The sequence below is a fragment of the Mercenaria mercenaria genome, chromosome 14 (genome assembly GCF_021730395.1).
Source record: "Mercenaria mercenaria strain notata chromosome 14, MADL_Memer_1, whole genome shotgun sequence".
NCBI lineage: Eukaryota > Metazoa > Mollusca > Bivalvia > Venerida > Veneridae > Mercenaria > Mercenaria mercenaria.
In genome coordinates, this window is record NC_069374.1 from 58,726,134 (window position 1) to 58,747,925 (window position 21,792).

Here is a 21,792-nt window from a genome sequence, read left to right on the forward strand (position 1 = left end):
GCAAAATTAAATAAAACAAAAACAAAAACAAATTAAAACACCTCCACCAATACACAGACATGTTCTAAAATAACATCTGGACCTTGAATTAAGGCCCCCATTTTTCATATATCATACATCTTTCACATTTTGGAACATATTCAGTCATCGATCTGTATTTGATAACAGGTCTCAAAATTCAAATTCGCTGGGCCTACGATTGATTAGTTTGGCTGGAAACAGCCATTACTACGCAGCGCAGCGTAAACAAATAAAAATGAATAAAACAAAACAAAGGCACAAACTTGATGTTATCTTCCGTACCGTTATAGTGTGTAAAGAAAGAAATCATTTATGCTACATGACTTCTGTATTTCTAATGCGATTTCAGTTGGTAAAATTTTTGCGTAAATGTGAAAATGATAACATCTTTGTCGATGTTATTTTTGTTGTTGTTGTAAGCGTTCGATTTTTAAACTGAATATGTTCAATTTATTTTTGCAAATAATTTCGATTAACGGTAATATTTAAAAAAGGATATATTGCGGGAGAGAGTGGGGACATCTCTATCTCGAGCCATACCTATTAAAATAATTCTATGTAGAAATGTTGTTTAAGGAATCGGAGTTCATTAATATCGGGATGTCAGTTAAAAAGACACCCTCATATACTAGTATAATATGAATGATGAAGCGGACAAAATCCCTCCCTTAAATCTAACTGTATTAGACATCCATCTAACTGTATAAATCACTATTTAGCAATTTATATGATATAATGTTTTTCGATTTCAATATTAAGAACGTATTTTAAGGCGAAATGGTATAGAATATAGCAGAAAGAGTTGGTCCGGATAAATGTTTAGGTCGTAGGTCACATTATCAGCATGATAAGGTATGTCAGAGAATGCAGATGCGTACATAAAGCGTATCACATGGGACACTAGACCGTGTGTCCGAAACTTTATCACTTTATTGACGATCAACAATCTCGCCTTAACATTGCGTAAATCAGCAATTATTCTAAACTCTTAAATATAATCATAAAATATCTATATATACATGAGCCACATCATAAGGAAATCAACATTATGGCTTTGCGACCAGCATGGATGCAGGCCAACCTGCGTAGACCGCGCAGCCTGGTCAGGATCCATGTTGTTCGCGAACGGTTTCTCTAATTGCGATAGGCTTTGAAAGCGAACAGCATAGACAGCGGATGCACAGGCTGGTCTGGATCCATGCTAGTCGCAAAGCCATTATGTTGATTTTCTCATGGCACGGCTCACATAATGCGACACCAGATTTTTTCTTTAGTGTACTACGCTTCAAACTTGTTATATTAAAAATTCTAACCAGCAAAGAACCTACATACATGAGACAAATCTATCGCGGATTATTTTGCAGTAACCGACGCGCGTGCAATGACGTTATCCTATCCAGGTGCGTACCACGGTCGTAAAAAGTAGTAACTGTTGATACTAGTGTGTTGTGTTAGAATCGAAATAATAAGTTCTAAAGTGGTATTTATCGTAGAATAGCCCGAGTTTTTCGTTCTTATGCGAAACAATATATCACTCAGGCCTATGGCCTTCCTGATATATTATTACGCGTAAGAACTCAAATCACGGGTTATTCTGCGATAAACCACGATTGGGAACTTATTATTTCTTAAATATTAATTAACTGAAAAACAGACTTTCACAAAAATAAACTGCATGGAAAGAGTATACACAGTCTTCATTTTCACGGTTATTGTCAGGAGCACATTTTCACGGTGATTGTCAGGGGCGGATCCAGTTCCAAGGAACATGACCCGTGGAGGTAGTATAGAGATGGAATGTGGGTTTGCTATCCTCTAATATGTCCCTGTAAAGTAAAGTATAGTGTTTCGCATTTTGTTGCTAAGCATGGAGTTTCGTTATGCACCCGATGCCAAGGTAATGGAGTTATATTGAATCTACATTGAACCTGTTCATCTTGTAAGCGTTACAAATGTAGCATCGAGAAGTTGGCACTGACATCGAAGATCGAAAATCGAAATTAAATTTCTAGCCAGCGTTAAACTTCGAGCCAGCTCGAAGATCGAAATTCAACATTGAATATGAATTTCGTGCTAGCTTTTAACTTCTAGCCAGCTCGAAGATCGAAATTCAAGATAAAATTTCGAGCTGGAATTGAATTTCGAGCCAGCTCGAAGATCGAAATTCAGATTTTGAAAAAGTTGAATTTCGAGCTGGGGTTGAATTTCGAGCCAGCTCGAAGATCGAAATTCAGATTTTAAAAAAATTGAATTTCGAGCTGGGGTTGAATTTCGAGCCAGCTCGAAGATCGATATTCAGATTTTAAAAAGGTTGAATTTCGAGCTGGGGTTGAATTTCGAGCCAGCTCGAAGATCGAAATTCAAATTATGAAAAAGTTTAATTTCGAACTGGGGTTGAATTTCCAGCCAGCTCGATATTCAGATTTTCAAAAAGTTGAATTTCGAGCCAGCTCGAAGATCGAAATTCAAATTATCAAAAAGTTGAATTTCGAGCTGAGGTTGAATTTCGAGCCAGCTCGAAGATCGAAATTCCAATTATCAAAAAGATTTTCAAAATCTGAATTTCGATCTCCGAGCTGACTCGAAATTCAACCCCAGCTCGAAATTCAACTGTTTAATAATTTGAATTTCGATCTTCGAGCTGGCTCGAAATTCAACCCCACCTCGAAATTCAACTTTTTGATAATTTGAATTTCGATCTTCGAGCTGGGTCGAAATTCAACTCCAGCCCGAAATTAAACTTTTTCAAAATCTGAATTTCGATCTTCGAGCTGGCTCGAAATTCAACTCCAGCTCGAAATTCAACTTTTTCATAATTTGAATTTCGATCTTCGAGCTGGCTCGAAATTCAACCCCAGCTCGAAATTCAACTTTTTGATAATTTGAATTTCGATCTTCGAGCTGGCTCGAAATTCAACCTCACCTCGAAATTCAACTTTTTGATAATTTGAATTTCGATCTTCGAGCTGGCTCGAAATTCAACCCCAGCCCGAAATTCAACTTTTTCAAAATCTGAATTTCGATCTTCGAGCTGGCTCGAAATTCAACTCCAGCTCGAAATTCAACTTTTTCAAAATCTGAATTTCGATCTTCGAGCTGGCTCGAAATTCAACTCCAGCTCGAAATTCAACTTTTTCATAATCTGAATTTCGATCTTTGAGCTGGGTCGAAATTCAACTCCAGCTCGAAATTCAACTTTTTCATAATTTGAATTTCGATCTTCGAGCTGGCTCGAAATTCAACCCCAGCTCGAAATTCAACTTTTTGATAATTTGAATTTCGATCTTCGAGCTGGCTCGAAATTCAACCCCAGCTCGAAATTCAACTTTTTCAAAATCTGAATATCGATCTTCGAGCTGGCTCGAAATACAACCCCAGCTCGAAATTCAACTTTTTCAAAATCTTTAAAAAAAATTGAATTTCGTGTTGGGGTTGAATTTCGAGCCAGCTCGAAGATCAAAATTCAAATGATGAAAAAGTTGAATTTCGAGCTGGAGTTGAATTTCGAGCCAGCTCGAAGATCGAAATTCAAATTATGAAAAAGTTGAATTTCGAGCTGGGGTTGAATTTCGAGCCAGCTCGAAGATCAAAATTCACATTATGAAAAAGTTGAATTTCGAGCTTGGGTTGAATTTCGAGCCAGCTCGAAGATCGAAATTACGATTTTGTAAAAGCTGAATTTCGAGCTGGGGTTGAATTTCGAGCCAGCTCGAAGATCGAAATTCAAATTATCAAAAAGTTGAAGTTCGAGCTGGGGTTGACTTTCAAGTCAGCTCGGAGATCGAAATTCAGATTTTGAAAATCTTTTTGATAATTTGAATTTCGATCTTCGAGCTGGCTCGAAATTCAACCTCAGCTCGAAATTCAACTTTTTCTTAATTTGAATTTCGATCTTCGAGCTGGCTCGAAATTCAACCCCAGCTCGAAATTCAACTTTTTCTTAATTTGAATTTCGATCTTCGAGCTGGGTCGAAATTCAACTCCAGCTCGAAATTCAACTTCTTCAAAATCTGAATATCGATCTTCGAGCTGGCTCGAAATTCAACCCCAGCTCGAAATACAACTGTTTGATAATTTGAATTTCGATCTTCGAGCTGGCTCGAAATTCAACCCCAGCTCGAAATTCAACTTTTTCATAATTTGAATTTCGATCTTCGAGCTGGCTCGAAATTCAACCCCAGCTCGAAATTCAACTTTTTCATAATTTGAATTTCGATCTTCGAGTTGGCTCGAAATTCATCCCCAGCTCGAAATTCAACTTTTTCAAAATCTGAATTTCGATCTTCGAGCTGGCTCGAAATTCAACCCCAGCTCGAAATTCAACTTTTTCAAAATCTTAAAAAAATATTGAATTTCGAGCTGGGGTTGAATTTCGAGCCAGCTCGAAGATCGAAATTCAGATTTTGAAAAAGTTGAATTTCGAGCTGGAGTTGAATTTCGACCCAGCTCGAAGATCGAAATTCAAATTATCAAAAAGTTGAATTTCGAGCTGGGGTTGAATTTCGAGCCAGCTCGAAGATCGAAATTCAAATTATTAAACAGTTGAATTTCGAGCTGGGGTTGAATTTCGAGTCAGCTCGGAGATCGAAATTCAGATTTTGAAAATCTTTTTGATAATTGGAATTTCGATCTTCGAGCTGGCTCGAAATTCAACCTCAGCTCGAAATTCAACTTTTTGATAATTTGAATTTCGATCTTCGAGCTGGCTCGAAATTCAACTTTTTGAAAATCTGAATATCGAGCTGGCTGGAAATTCAACCCCAGCTCGAAATTAAACTTTTTCATAATTTGAATTTCGATCTTCGAGCTGGCTCGAAATTCAACCCCAGCTCGAAATTCAACCTTTTTAAAATCTGAATATCGATCTTCGAGCTGGCTCGAAATTCAACCCCAGCTCGAAATTCAATTTTTTTAAAATCTGAATTTCGATCTTCGAGCTGGCTCGAAATTCAACCCCAGCTCGAAATTCAACTTTTTCAAAATCTGAATTTCGATCTTCGAGCTGGCTCGAAATTCAATTCCAGCTCGAAATTTTATCTTGAATTTCGATCTTCGAGCTGGCTAGAAGTTAAAAGCTAGCACGAAATTCATATTCAATGTTGAATTTCGATCTTCGAGCTGGCTCGAAGTTTAAAGCTGGCTAGAAATTTAATTTCGATTTTCGATCTTCGATGTCAGTGCCAACTTCTCGATGCTTACAAATGTTACAAATTTTGATAAGAGAAATGTAGATTTCGAAGCAACTTTCTTTTCCGATAAATTAACTTAAGAAATAGAGATGTGAGTTATTTGGAAAATGACTGGTCTTATTCTGTCAACATGAACGTCTGAGAGAAAAGAGGAGGAATAAAATAAACAACGGAAACAAAAATCCATCTTGCTCTGACATATCATTCGTTGGAAATTTACAGGAATACGGTTGTATCTTCATTCTGTAAAAATAGACTATTATATCAAATTTACCTGTTGTTCTTCACTTTTAAATGATATGGATAATTATGTCATATGTTGCACAGTCATATCTAAATGCATTTACCTTACAGGATATGCAGTCACACTGTTCCATGCAAACAGAGCACAAATAATCCTTTGTGTATTTTATCTAAAATCATGTATAGTAAAAAACTAAAACACTTTACATCCATAGTATCAAAGCAAAATTGTTTGAAGAAAGCACCTAAAGACATAGAGGTGGTCAGCTGTTTACAAGTCAAAGGTTTAATATTCAATTTTCGATTTATTGCATAAAGCATGTAAATACAATGCCTATAGCAAATACAAACATCATATAATATGGAGCACAGAGAGTACGTAGATATTTTCAGAAGAGATAATAAACTAATAAGTCAAACAATTTGTCACAATGTTATCACAAAACTTATATATTTTCACTTTGATATCAAACAATTAAACCTGTGTTCAGGGGTATATACACCCTATATATACCTATACTGTAAACCAAATATATTATGAGTTTCTCCTTTCCATTGCCAGGTAAATGAATTTTGCTAAATCATTTAAGATTTTACTAGAGGTTGAAGAGATAAGACTTTCGAATTTGTTAATGTTTGGCCAATGACAAAAATATGGTTTTAAACATTTTCTTCTTATTTCACTATAAAATGGACAGACAAGTAGGAAATGATATTCACTTTCCACTTTACTCATATTGCAAAAAGTGCATATTCTATCTTCTCTTAATACGTTTTCATACCTTCCTGTTTCAATGCGGAGTTTATGTGATGAAGTTCGAAATTTACACAGTGCGTTTCTATATTTACCTTCAGGAACAACCCTTAAATATTTCTCTAATTCAAAGTCATGTTTAAACAATGCATACGACCGCATTCTACCAGAGTTATTTATATCAGAATACCAGTTTTGTTTATAAGTATCAAAAACTCTTTGCTTAATAATTTCATATGGGATATCTATAACATCTTGATCAATCCACACTTGAGAGAATCCGTGAGAATCTAAGAAATGTTTAAGCTGATACGCCCAATTATTGTTATTATAATTTCTGTTTAAATCCGCATCTTGCCTAAGTAAGAAATATGCCTGTTTTACTAGTGAAGTATTATTTTGGTTTAATATTTTCATCCAATATCGCAGCATTATCATCTTTCTTAGTACTTCAAATGGAAACCGCCCTGTTTTCACCATACAGTGCCGACAAGTTTGTTGATTTCTTAACACCAAGTATACTTCTTATAAATTTTGTGTGTATTAATTCTACCTCTTTTGCAGTATGAAAACCACATATTTCAGCTCCAAAATTTAAAACTGATGCAACTAGGGTGTCAAAAAGCTTAAATTTCTGTGACACAGGTAATTCTATATTTCTGAATACTTTCAATAAATTGTACAATGCAAATGATGCATGCTGAGCAATACTTTTTGGGTTCTAGACCAGTAACCATTTTTAAACAGGGTAATTCCCAAGTATTTAAATGAATTCACTATCTCTATTTTTGAATTATATATGTAAAAATCAAATGTTGTATGTCGCCCTTTCTCGAATATCATTGCTTTGGTTTTCGTTGTATTTATTTTAAGACCCCAAGCATTACAAAACATTTCAACATCTGTAAGCATAAGTTGTAGCGTTTCTGGTGACTTCGCAAAAGTGCTTGGTCATCAGCATATAACAGAAGGAAAAACTTTATTTCATTATAAGTGAATATATCATCTAGATCAGAATTAATATTATCTGAGATATCGTTCACGAATAGCATGAAGAGTAGAGGAGAACTCGGATCTCCCTGTTTTAAGCCTATTTCGGACGCGAAGAATTCGGAATATTCTGAATTATAACGGACACATGATTTTACCATGGCATACATTGACTTAATTGCTTGAACTAGTTTGCTACTAATATTTTCATTTATGAGTTTCTGCCAAAGAAATGCTCTATCAACTCTATCAAAACATTGCTGGTAATCAATAAAAATACAGTATAACTTTTGGCCAGAGGCGAGCACTTTTGATATAACAGAATGAAGAATAAAAATACAGTCGACAATAGATTTACCCTTTTGGAAACCAAACTGGTTATTAGATATTTTCTCATATTCCGTTGACCATTTCGTTAATCTGTTCAATAAAAGTTGCGAATATATTTTAGCAAGAACATTAATTAATGTGACTCCTCTGTAGTTACTTGCATCGTTTGGATCTCCCTTTTTAAAGATTGGCGATATGATACCTTCACCCCATGTCCGCGGATAATCTCCCGTTGAAAAAATACGATTGTATAAATTCAATAGTAATGGGGATATAATTTCAAAAGAACTTTTGATCATTTCTGCTGAGATGTCATCAATACCAGGACTTTTATTATTTTTCTGTGAAAAGACTGCCGCTCTAATTTCTTGCTCAGAAAAATCCTTATCTAGATCTATATTTGTAATATTTGGCATATCCTCGTATGTATGCGTGCCCTCATCATTTCGTGATTCCCCAGATAAAGATTTAAAATGCTGCAATAGATCATTTATTAAGAGTGAATCAGGTTTACTTCCTGTTTTTTTAAGGACTTTTTAATATTTTTCCAAAACATGCGTGGGTTTGATGCCGCCATATCATTTATACGTTTTCCCTCTTCCCTTTTGTATTTTCTTTTCGCCTTTTTCTTCGTTCTGTTATAATTTGTACGAGATGAAATAAAATTTTCTCGCGAAATTTCGTCCTTATTTCTACTAAAACTATTACGCGCGCGTTTAAATTGGCATTTAGCTAAATAACAGTCTTCGTCGAACCATTTTTTATTTTGCCTTTTCTGTCCGCCGCTTTGGCTATTTTTACTATAACTAGTTTTGCCGAAAATCTCATTTGCCACTGAATACAATAGTTTCGAAAATCCGTTTACCACGTGATCAATTGGTTCGGTAACTATATCGGTAGTGAACTGTTGTAGTTGCTCATTATTATTCATGAGTTTGTTTTTATAATCAAAAACTTTATCACTATCCCAAATCAGCCTTCTTTCCTTATTTACCGGTGTATTAGCGTAGGATATGTCAGAATGATATTGTAATAAAAGTGTGCGGAAAATTTTTCCCGTGCAAACATTTTACTTGCAAATATCCGTATTAATGGTTATAATCAATAAGTGTGATAATCTAATCAAACTCAATCAAAACTAATCGAAGCATGTTTTTCGTAAATTGATCGTATTTGTTACCTGTTTTACGACGCGTAGTTAAGTTTGTTGTGTTATTTGGCTAACACTGCATTTATTTTCTTTATGTGTTTTATATGACTCATAAAAGAATAATGATAAGTATATATCAGGTATTTTCCAATTACGATCAGTGTGTTTTATGCGTTGACTAGTATTTTGTCTTTCTTTCATTTAAAAACAAAAATTATTCTTCATTTCCAATTGATAAATGAAATACAAAGAAATACTTAAATAATACCCTGTGATAAATATATTAGAAATCCTTTCCGATGTTCAGTCCTTTTCGATAAGAGTGTTTTATACGCTAGTGTACATATATATGTAATTCATTTAAAGATGAAGAAAAAAACTTTTGTTAATTTGTTTTCTGTTTTAACCTTTTAGTGAAATATGAGGTAAAAATCAAATAAATCACAAAACAAACATGGCAGACCGTTTAATAAAATCTGGAAAATAGATCCCTCGGAAGCATCGAGAACAAGGCAAACAGTGAAAATTGCAGACTCGGTTTAAGCCCATTTCATGCACCGAATCATATATTGTCATTTATTCATAAAAAACTTTAAGATCTGGATATTTGCATTTTTTTACTTGAAAACTATCGAGGACAATTCTTATTGCCATGCTTTAGTATAATTCTCACTCGGGTTTGATAATTTTATCTTACAGTGGATAGCAGAATAATTCGAGAAAGATATTTTCAAAAAAAAAAAAAAAATAAAAAAATAAAAAATAAAGAATGGAAAGTCTGAAAAATGCACAAATGAAAAGCAAGTTGACCAACGCTACATTGATAATTTGAAAATAATTGTCTAATAGGCCGTTAAAAAGTGCTGATGAATTTTTTCGTAGCAAATACATATTACGCAATAAAAACATAATGATTATCATGGATCGGACTAGAATGTAAAACTGCTTAAACGTGTATAAGGGCGCAAGGAATAGGTATAACAGACACTCTGAGCATATAGACTAGCGTATAAATCGCATGTAACAAGTATTAAGCAAAAATTCGTAAACATGTAAGTAATTTTGATACTGACGATGGTAATGAGCTGAAAACTATGAATAACAACAGTCAAGGAGTATTTCTAGTTGATCAGAAAATAAATGCAACGCGTTTAGCAGCCATATGTAGAAAAAATGTATGGTTCTTTCAAATATAAGTAATTGTTTAGGATTTCAACAAAGATTATTCTGAGATATAAAAATATTTATTTAACAGACGATGAAATTATATCAAATTCATACATCTCAAAAGAAGAAATAGAATATAATGCATCAGGCATCTGGAAACTAATTAATCAGTCGGAAGTGATAAGTTATTGAATGAATCCGTTAAAAGATCTTAATTAAAGATGGTCTCGAATGATGTATTTTCTTTCAATGGAAACCTAGAAACCAGGTACTAGTATTTCACCAACAAAATGACAATAAGGTATAAACATTCCTTTTAATATATGAATAAAACTGATCTTGAATCCCCATTCAGACAAATTTAGATCGATCACATTATTGAGTTGTTGTTTAAGTAAACAGTTTACTTCTCTTTTAAATGAATAGCTTTATCAAATAATACAGTTCACAGGTGACAGTAACGGTTATACAACATCTACTTACATTATTTTCAATAATACAGATTTTACGATATTATAAACATGATAAAGCAAGTGCTTAGAAAAACGTGAAATGCACTCCTGTATTTTCTAGATCAGAGGACGAGGGATAAAAAAAAATTCCTTTTGGTGTATGTAGTGTGAAGTGTGGGTTTGGGCTGGGTTACTGACAGAAGACTACGACAAAAGAAAACGGAAATACTGTGTCCGTTTTTTTTATGGGTAGGATGGGGGGGGGGGGGGGAGGAAGGTATGAGGGTGGTGGTGGGCAGTAGGAGTAATGCGGATCTCATCATTATCCATCTATATTTTAAGTTAAAAGTCAAAGCTGTAATAATTAACTCAGTCTGTGACGTTATTCTTTAACCTTCGTATCAAAGTCATGAGTTTCGCATAATTATGTCATCAGCACCTACCTACGTGCTAAATTTGAATTCAACACCTTGAACGGTTATGTCTCAGACACAAAATCTGACGGATATCTTACCTTGCTGTAACCTTAAGTTGACCTACCGATCTCATCTATTATTCATTGTCATCACAAATATGCCAGGTGAAAAGTAACAAATAATATATGCACCGGCACGAACTATGACGAAAAATTTGATACTTGAGCTCAATTTGTGACCTTGACCTCTGCACATTGCTGCACCGCCACCTAGTTGCCATGTTAAAAGTCAATAATTATCTTGAATGGTTGTTGTTAAGTTATGCTCCGGAAACGGGACATGACGGATAGACAGACAGACGGACGCCTTGCAGAGTCAGAAAATGCGTCCATATTTTCATAAACAGGCATATAAATACTAGTGTTGCTTCTTTGTTGATTTCTTTAAGTGTTCGATTAAGGTATCTGATCCGCAACTAGGTAAGTTCTATGTTATAGTGCTATTGAAATACTTATTGAGATATTAATGACTGGTAAGCTCATATCATTTTGGTATCATTTGAAATTGCCTACTGAAAAAACAAAATTTTGTTTTAGGTACTTTATAGTCTTCAACGATACATCAAAAGAAATCCAGTTATTACAGTGTAAGTTTTATCATTTCGCAATCAAAAACATGACTGTAATGATTCTTGCATATAATTTTTGGTCATTTTATATACTATTTCCTTTGTAGCAGACACAACTCTTTCAAATGATACAAAAAATAAAAAAAATCATGGGTCACCATTTGAAATATTACCCTATTTGTGGAATCGGATAACCTTATGGAGGCTAGAATTGTGGAAATGTGGGTCAAAGGTCAAGGTCGCAAAGTAAGCTCTATGATCAAATCTAGTGTCCGAGCATAACTTCTTATCCATTTAATATATCAACTACAAGATTTAGGTGTATGTAGGCGGTGATAAGACGTGGTAGGTCAAAAGTCAAGGTTACAGCAAGGTGAAATATGCCCGTCCAATTTTGTGTCCAGAGCATAACTTAAAAATTAGCAAAGGTATTGACTTGAAACGGGTAATATAGGCAAATAGTGATAAGACTATGAAAAATCTACATTAAATCCTCCCACACCTCTACCCCTAAAAAGCAACAACAAAAGTTCATAATTTTTTAACATTTCGTATCCTGTCACATACGCACTGCTTTCCCCAAGACACACATTCATACCTCCACGCCCTTGTACAACCCTCACCAATACGCAGACAACACCTACTCTCTTCCCGCAAAAGATCTTTTTTTTTTTTTTTTTCATTAAGTTTCTCGCCACTAAATATCCTGCTTCCATCCCCTACCACCTATAAAAAGGTTAGTTTCCTGCCCTTTAATTTGTATTCTGGTACCTGGTCACTGCAATAATGTATATAACACCCCCATCCCAACCCCCTAAAATGTAAAAATTATAATTTAGTTTTTGCCCTTTAGTATCCTGTCACCAACATCACATACACACCCTTCTCCTACCCATACACACAACACACCCCCTCCAAGGGAAATAAACCTTTAAATTGTGCTTTTTCCGTTTTGAATATTGCTTCCGTCCTCCTCTGATATATACCTTCGGGCGTATAGTGTACAGCTTGGTGGAGCTATTGTTACATTTTTACTCACTGTGAATTAAGAAAATCCTCATCAAATGAATGTTACTTGACTAAATACATAAGCAAAAAGTCCTTTTGTAGTAACATTCACGATAAAAATGAACTAAACGAATAACAGTTCCTTGTTAAAAAAACTTTTAAGTGATAGTTCACATACATACTCTGCTAGAAATAAATTTGGTTTTCATTGTACACAAATTTAAATATATACTATAAAGTAATTTGACATATATGCATATATAAAGTTGGGAATTTATATATCTTTTAATCATGTGTCTCAAAAATTAACAATTATTATATATCTCCATTTTTCTCATGTAACTGAGGAGATGCGTGAAGGGAAAATATGTAACCTCACTTTTTCCACTGTAGCAAAAATAGGTGAAAAAAAAAACAACAAACACTGAAGAAATTCGGTCATATTACCTGTGTTTATGGGTCTAGTAAAGCGTCTTATGAGACGGTTAGCAGGTGGAAAAAGAAATTTAATTATGTTGTAGAGTCTGTTGAAAATGTCCCAAAGTCAGGTCGGCCAAAGACAGCAACGTGTAACCAAAATGTTCTGAAAATGACAGAAATTCTTCAAAATGATGCTCGATATACTGTACGCGATATTGCACGCATTTTTGGAATTTCACTAACAAAAAATGCTACATGTTGAAACTGCCAAAAGATTCCTAAAAATGTTCCAAAAATTACAGCAAAAAGGTTTTTGAAAATGTTGTGACAAGTGATGAAACCTGGGTGCATTATTCTGAACCAGTCAGAAAGGTTGATAACAAAAGTTTAATAATTGCAAAACGCACTTTGAATGCACAGAAAGAGTTGTATGCCATATTCTAATCCAACGAAGGTATAGGAGTACGGATTCAACTTAAAAAGGTTGAAGTGCCACTGGTGAGTACTACCATGACGTTATCTTGAAAAAGGTAACAAAAATACTACAAGAAACGACGCCCAGTCACACGTTTCAAACATGTTCGACTGTTGCATGACAATGCTCTAGCGCACATCTCTATTACAGTAACACATGTTTTGAAGTCGGAGAGAGTTACTGCGCTACCACATTCACCTTATTCCCCAGATCTGGCGCCATGCGACTACTTTCTGTTTCCGAAACTGAAAAACTTCCTTTCTGCTCGTACATATCGATCGCGACCAACTCTCGGTTCTGCGGTCCGTCAATACCTGCGTAGTTTACTGAAATCAGTCTAACGTGACAGTTCCTGAAAATGGATCCATTGACTAAAATTTTGCATTTCTCACATCACGGGGATTATTTTGAGAGTATGAAAATAATGACAACATGATTGTTTCCATCAGTTTTCAAGGTTTCAGACCACAATACACAATATTTTTCGAACATTCCTCGTATGCTAATGATACATGTTTATTTATTTATTTGGGTTTTACGGCGCAACACCACAGTATAGGTTAATGATACATGTTATCGATTAATGATAATAATTCTAATAAAATAATATTAAAAATGACAATAATAATATTAACTGCTTTATTTTAACAAACATTCATGACCAAACACTTCTCCTTGAGGTCATTTTACCTATATTGGAAATACCGGCGCTTAAAGCCTTACATGGTACGCTCAGAGACGGGCTGCATATAGAGGTTCATCCCCATCGCCCGGTTAACGGTGCCATCGTAAGTACATAAGTGCTCTGCCAATGTGACAGCTATACCTAAAAGAAAGTACCTTGAAAATAATTCTTGCTTTCACCGGCAACCAATTTAAGTGATACAATGCTTGTTTAGAACTGTTGTATTTCGCGACTTACATGATCTTTAAGTTCAAGGTTTCGTCAAGAAATGCATGGAGATATCTAATTGTGCTTTCACATTTGACATCTTCACATCAATCAAATAATCTGCTGTTGTTAACATGTTTCAAAAATTATAGTTACCTTGTCAGACACATTTTATTCTCTTTTCAACACATTCTTTCGTACGTGTATCATAAATACGAAAGAACGCATGAAGAAGAGTAAATGAATCATGAATAAATAAATCTGATTAAAATCCAAACAAGTATATGTCTCACTGCATTACGTGTCATATCAGGCAAAACAATCGCACATGTTTTACACATATTTTAGGTCATAGAATATAAAATATAATGAATTATATATTCTATATATTCAGGATGTATAGTCTATTTTAGAAATACAATGATGTCAAGTTATCCAAAATGGTACATTAGTAACCCTCTTATGATATTCTGATAATATTTTCACCGCCCAATCACCACTCTCTATTTCTTCTCAGTATATTTTATAGTAGCTCATTTACTATTTGTAATTGGCTGTTATCAAATGAATGTTTTTTAAGGAGATGTGTTTGGTGTTTGGCTAGTCGAATTTGAACAATGCCATCTGTATAAATTCGTTCTTTTTCTTGTTCACGTACAGTTCTCAATCATACGACTTCTAGCAAGTACATGAATAGCAATTTATTTGATGATTTGCAAAATTCCTAATGTGGTATGTACCCGAATAAATACGGGAAAATAGCAGTGTGTTCTTTTACCGACATTTCTTACTCTAGTTCGCTTCAAAAGTAAGTTGTTTGCTTTCCTTGAGTATCAGACAATCTAAATGAATGTCAGGATATCGATCTTTCCAACATTTTTTCAACATCAAGTACGACAACAGCCCAAAGACCGGCTAACGTTAGGGTTGATTAAGGAACATAGCATTCCCTTCGTATATTCATCCTTGTTCTACTTTCCCCTTCAACCTTCCCCCTATCCCCTTTCTACCCCTTACCACTTCCTCCCCCTCTATCTATATTTGCCATAAATTTGTATGTGCTTCTTAGATTTTTGAATCAACCCGTCTGTATTATTTTTCTGTCACAGCTTCTTTTTGTTGTGGGCCTACTTCGCAAATGCATGACTCTGAGGCTGTGTTTTAGTGCTGTGTGCTTCCGAGTAATCTACCCTTACCTATTATCTTTTTTTTAATTAACCTTCCGATAAAAATAGATTTTCGTTTAAAATGTCGTTTACTAAAGTGAACACTCATAGAGTCGCGTCGATTCAATTTTGGTATGCACCACCACAAAACAAATGTTAGATATATTGTATTGTTCGTTTTTGAAATCTAGGTGTCCAGTTTGGAAAGAATTCTTCGAACGACGCCATCTTGTAGATTTTTTTCTTTTATGAATGACGTCAGATTGCGCATGTAATCTTGCGGACAGGGCCATTCTTGATACTTTTACACCAATGTTGTCTATACGAACTTAAATATGTTTTATTTCGACACAAATATACACTGAATGTCGGAGCTCTGACTTAAGACTGTATTTATCTTTGTTCAGATGAAATTTCAATGAAATATGTTTTAAAAGCATTGATAGCACGTATCAGTGAGCTCTTCCATGTTTCTAAAATTCCAAAAGGACTTAACAAAATAAAGTTGGAAAAAAGCATTAATATCTGAGTACATTACATTAGTGTTCTGGCGCTGCATCCTAAAGGTTGTAAATATATATTTTGAGTTACAAATGTTGGCAAAAGATTTTATTTACCTATTGTTAGGCCGTATTAAATACACACTTTGAAGATTTGTTACGTCAAGACACTCCAAAATTTAGCAGGTTAATCAAATCCCTTTCCTTTAAAACTACAATTTAAGGCAAATGTTTTGAATTGTCTGATCTTATAGTCAACCGAGGATGTATTAACAGGTGATAGTTTAAGACCCATTTCTGTCTATTACGTTTGTTTTATCTATGTCTGATTAGCGTTTATTTATAATTTCTAGGCAGATAATGAAACCTTCAGAAAGCCAGATGATTATTTTTTGTGTAACAAGGACAATCTGGAATTATATCATCATGTAATTGGCACCAAGATTCTGACCTCGCAGCCGGTCCTCCAGTATGACGTACAACTAACGGCAGTGACAGTGTCAGTTGTAGACTCCAAAGTAGTTGCCTTTTTCGGCACCGCAACAAGAACAATTTTAAAGGTAAATTGTTTACACTGTATAATAGTGTTAATATTGACATAAACAGAACAGTTTGATTCTTCTTCAGTCAAAACGGTACCTTAACACATGCTAAAATATCAATTGTGCTCATTTTGAAAACGTTTTATATTTTTACAACCTTTCTTATTTTATGGTACAGGCTGTTGTATATCCTACTGCATCAGCAGTTTCAATCAAGCAACCAGTAATTCGAAAAGTTGGGCATACGATCCTACAGGACATGTACACTTCGAAAGATCAGAAACATATATTTGTGCTAACTACGAAACAGGTATAGCCATTACATCTTATACACATGATTTTGTTTTATAAAAAGTGTAATAATTAATAAACCGTAATAAAAACAGTTTCTGTAGTACTCATTTGAATTTACATGGCATCGGGGAGAATTTCCGCGAACCTGGTACACTTGAGTCAGCAGCACAATATCACGACATTTCATTTATTCTATTTTTATGAAGTTGAAATTTAAAAAGTTTAAAAAATATCTTAGTGTACTTACTAATTAATTATAAAATGCGTTTATTATTAGAAGTATCGTACCAACTTGAATTTTTTGAATTTCTATTCATATGGACTGAACAATTTCTTGCTAAACCCATGTATTCAAAACTAATAAAAAAATCATTAAAGCTTTGATTGAGAAAGAATATTACATTCCAAAGCAAAATTTGATATCAAAATGTAGTGGAATCTAACCTGGTATCCAGATATAATTCCCGTACTTGGACGCAGTGTTGTCGTATTTTCTAGACCTTTAGGATCTACGTCCGCTTCGAAGGCGGAAGGTCGTGGGTTCGATCCCCGGCCGCGTCATACCAAAGACGTAAAAATGGTACTAGTAGCTTCCTCGCTTGGCGCTCAGCATTAAGAGGGTAGTGCTACATGTAGGACTGGTCAGCATGGTGTCAATATAATGTGACTGGGTGGGGTATCATGTCACGTGTCTACGGCTTGATATTCCAGTGAGGCTGCACTATAAAGTTGGAAATAGTGCTTACTGCTACAAGTAGACACCATCGTTTATATGACAGAAAGCTTGTTAGAATAGACGTTAAACCCGAACACGCACGCACGCACGCACGCACACACACACACAACATTTAGGATCTTGTAGGCAGTTTAATTTTATGATAATATAAGATAATATAATCAGCTTAAGCCAGTGCTGGAGGTGTGAATGGCGTAGCAAACTGCACTTTCTCTCTTAAACAGACCTATTCAAATCGACCCTTCTTTATACGATCTTTATAATTATATTAAACTTTTCGGTGACAAGTATTTTAGATACCGTCTCTTGAGAATAGTGAATAAATTCACAAATTGTTTTTATTGTTTCGAACACTTGTTGAGCTTTTCCTGTACTCTTCTATCACCATCACTTGTATTCGTCAATAAACCCCTGTAGCGTTACATAAATATAAAATAACTTGAATTTTCTATGTATAATCATAGTTTCTAGAGATGGCTGTAGTATTATAAATGCGAGTTTAATCCAACTTAGTTATATCTTTGGATAGTGATATATGTAAAATATGAATTGATGAAACAGACAAACGAAAATTATATGACTACGTCTGGCTAAATGATAGGAAAAATGGATTATAGTATAGTTTATAGTATGCCGAAATATGCGACCGAAAAGCGTGCAATTGAATCCTGTATTTCTGCCATAATATTTCTAGTTTAATAAGCAAACAATGTCATTTTGTCGTCAAAGAAAATTCACCAACTACCTCCGTTTATCAGTTATTCTATACAATAAATAGTTTTCTATATTTTCGTCATAACTGTCATTAACGATAGCAATGGTACATATCTGGACATTTTTAAGTTAAAACAATTATTTCAATTCTTCTTTTGTGTGTGTACGGGGGCGGGAGAGGTTAGGGGAGTAGATGTACATGTATCTTATTGGATCCGCTCGACATTGTCCTGCGTGTCTTTGCGTTTTCAACAAAATTTAATATTACAGAACGTTATCTTCAGTTTTGTCTTGAACAGTCTATTTTCAAATGTTGTATCACTACTTAGAATGATGCTTATGATAAACATCTATGCACAGATATACAGTATTTATGCTATAGAAGCATTTTCTCTTGCCGAATTCGAATCCTTGCTAAATATAATCATGACAGTGACATTACCTAACAGTATAAAAATAAGTTACCACTGTCCTTGTTATCAGTTGTTTTTACAATTAAGCCCCGTTATCGTTCAATTATAATTTGTTCGAGTGTATCCATAAACTTCATTCCCTGAAAATTAGCTTAGCTTATCTTATATATGTTAGGCTGTTGTTGTATTTTCTGGTCCTTCGGGATCATTGATTTCAACTAATTGAGATTTGAAAATTGAATTCTGCTTAAGCCGGTGCTAGGGGGCTGGGCAGTGTTGCATTTTCCATTACTGCTGATGAACAGAGTCAATCAAACCGTGTCTGCAATTTTCACTGTTTGCATTATTATCGGTGCTTACGAGGGATCTACTTTCCAGATGATATTTATTGTTTTACCATAGTATACTTTGTAAGCTGGTTCAATCATTATTTTCACTAAAATTCGATTACCATTTAAAGTCAAAGCTACAAAAGATTTTATTCTTGCTCATTTTTGACAACACATGTCTCAATTATACAAAAATAGCAACTTTTTTTATAATAGTTTTAGCAATTTCAAATATTTGCGAGTTTTGGTGAGACAAAAAAAAAAACAACAATGGCTTAAAATCAAGTAGTTTCTTAAAATGTTTCGTTTGTTATAGATTTTCATTTTATCGACAATATATCCATATATGCGTTTTTTGCTATGTAAACACTCACCTAGAAACAAATATAAGCTTATTTACAATTACTACCCCTGAAACAGCAAATTTGGAATTCACATAAATAGAATTATTTTCATTCAAATTTCATTTTTATGTGCCAAATATTAAAATTTTGATATTAATTTTATGAAATGCATAAATTCATAATTGACCTTATAAACATCAACATATAGTACAATGAGTGGGTGGGGAAAACTTATGAAATATTTTATCAGTATTTTTACCCTTTATCATGAGCGATTGAACCTGACTCCAGTTATGGATGAGTGGACCATATGAGGTTAAAGAAAATCATCGAAGGTGATGTTACATAACGGTTGAAATTTTGCATGCTACTTTCGGTTTATGTTACATAAACTCTTAATATATACTAATACATTATCAATATGATATCTAATGACATTTTCAACATAATTTCAGCAAAAAATACAGAGAAAACGATGAACAAATAACAAATAATTATAAGGCCAAACTAAGTTTCATTGTATTTTTATTAAAACCAATGTTACATTTCATTCTGAAGTTACAAACTTTGATTCAGAATGATGACAAACCAAAACAAATATTTGCACTAGAAATTTATAGAATGTGGAAATTAAAAAGGGTAGATTTTTTGGGCCATATTGGATTTTCTCGGACCACATCTTCATCGTCGATCTTTCATCTAAGATGTTCTTCTAATCATTTCTATAGAAATTTTCTCCGGACCTCTCGTGCACACGGACACCCCTCAGGGACTGCACTATGGATTCTAGTCTCCGATTATTAACAAAATAGTCAAATTTGATAAAAAGTGTTTGAATGAACAAATTTTTAAAATTTGGTGAAATTTGAAGTGATAAATTAAACGATGTGTTTTTATATTTCTTTTTTTTTTATTTATCAAACAACCACAAATTATTGAAATGTATATGTATCCAATTACTTGATTCGTCATGAAATTTTCATATCGGATTGGGTCCGTGTTCACATATACTATCCAAGGGCTGTCAAACAACCTTAGCAATAGTGTTTTCAGAGTAGTAAGTGGAGGATTCAAAGACATCCTTGATTGAGTTCTAAGAATTCCCTGGCATAACTCCAAGAGCTTTTTGTGGATCCTGAGAGTAGAGGCTTCAACATATCCCAAATCGTCTAGTGTTCTTTTGGCAAACGGCCATAGGTATGGTCGCCTAACAATGTGAAGGAGTTAAAAGTTATCTGACTGAGCTCCCAGAACGTAAAGTTATTTGTCAGATCCGAGAACCGCTTGTTATTTATGATGAATTCTGGAACTTCCAATGCATTTGCTTTCTGTTCCTAGCGTAGATATCTCAGAAATATCTGATGGATGTAAACGAGCTACACGTGCTTCCTAGTATTTAAAATATAAAAGTTCGTTTGGTAAAGTTTACAGTGATGTTTGCCTTAAAACTGTTTGCGGAAAAGTCCAAGACATCAATGAACTGACTTGCAAGAACTCTGGCTTTCTGTTGTAAATGAAAAGTTCCAAGACTTCCGAAGGGTATGTAGAAATGCACTAAAATCAAGGTAATTGGCTTACTTAACCTACCAGGGTTCTTTTGAGAGGGGTTCATAGCTGCATATCTACCTCATCGAACATCAGAGTTCGCAATTGTTGTACTTGATGAAGAGCTCTAAATCTCAGTGACGGAGTTTCAAGAGCTCTAGCACCCAGTGAATTTGAAGGAGATCTAACAACTTCGTTACTGAGCTCAAAAGACACTCATAGTCTTGTTCCCTTTTGTTGAAGATGAGCTTTAATGACTCCCCAACAGGTTATCAAGAGCCTTCCGTAGTATTTATTGTAGCTCTAGAAAATAATACAATTATGGAACGCTTGCCATTCGTCCGGAAGGGGGTGTGGGATGGTCGGGCGAGGGTGCCGGTGTAGTACATTTGTTTCCAAATGGAGGTCTTAGGGTTTCGTTAATGAGCTCTATGACCTCTTGGAGCTCCGTCAGAGAGCTCCCAGGCACGGAAATTTGGAAGCTTTGTCAGCTCCACCAGTACGATTGGTAACTATGGGGATCTCTACAAATGATAATGAAATGAAAACTGTCGTTGGATACAAATATATTCAGTCCTTTCTTACTTTTTATTGCAGGATATGAAACCATTTTAAACGATGGGCCAAATTCATATTATTATAACTCCAACTTTGTCGAACCTGTTGCATTCAACTTGATGCTTAATCCTAAATTGCATTGAGTTTTGTATTCTAACTAAAATACCTTCAATCCCTGAAACGAATAATGATAAAGACAAAAAGCCCAAGAAATTCAAATCTTTGTAAAAATGACATAATATTGCTTGACACCGAATATATGCGTAAAACTATATCAGATTAAAATCCTATTGATATTAATCATATCTGGATAATAAAAATAAATTAAAACAAATTTATGTTTTCTCTTTATTCAAGATTAGCTCGGGACGAAATCATCAATTCATTTTTGCACAATTCTGCGTCCCATTCTCTCACGTTTGGAAACAAGTGATCCATGGCTGAACATAAATTTTGAGTTCCAAAGAAGAGACATATTTTAATCTGCTATAGGCAATTTACTTCTCATATTTATCT

At 34.4% G+C, this 21,792-nt stretch overlaps 1 protein-coding gene across 1 annotated transcript in view; it reads left to right on the forward strand.

The window, feature by feature from the left end:
• LOC128548522 (plexin-B2-like) overlaps positions 1–21,792 on the forward strand; it is a 54,387-nt gene that overhangs the window by 25,732 nt on the left and 6,863 nt on the right. Inside the window, exons 3-4 of the mRNA XM_053523618.1 lie at positions 16,155–16,361; positions 16,522–16,653. Coding sequence (XP_053379593.1) covers positions 16,155–16,361; positions 16,522–16,653 — 339 coding nt within the window. The remainder of the gene's footprint in view (positions 1–16,154; positions 16,362–16,521; positions 16,654–21,792) is intronic.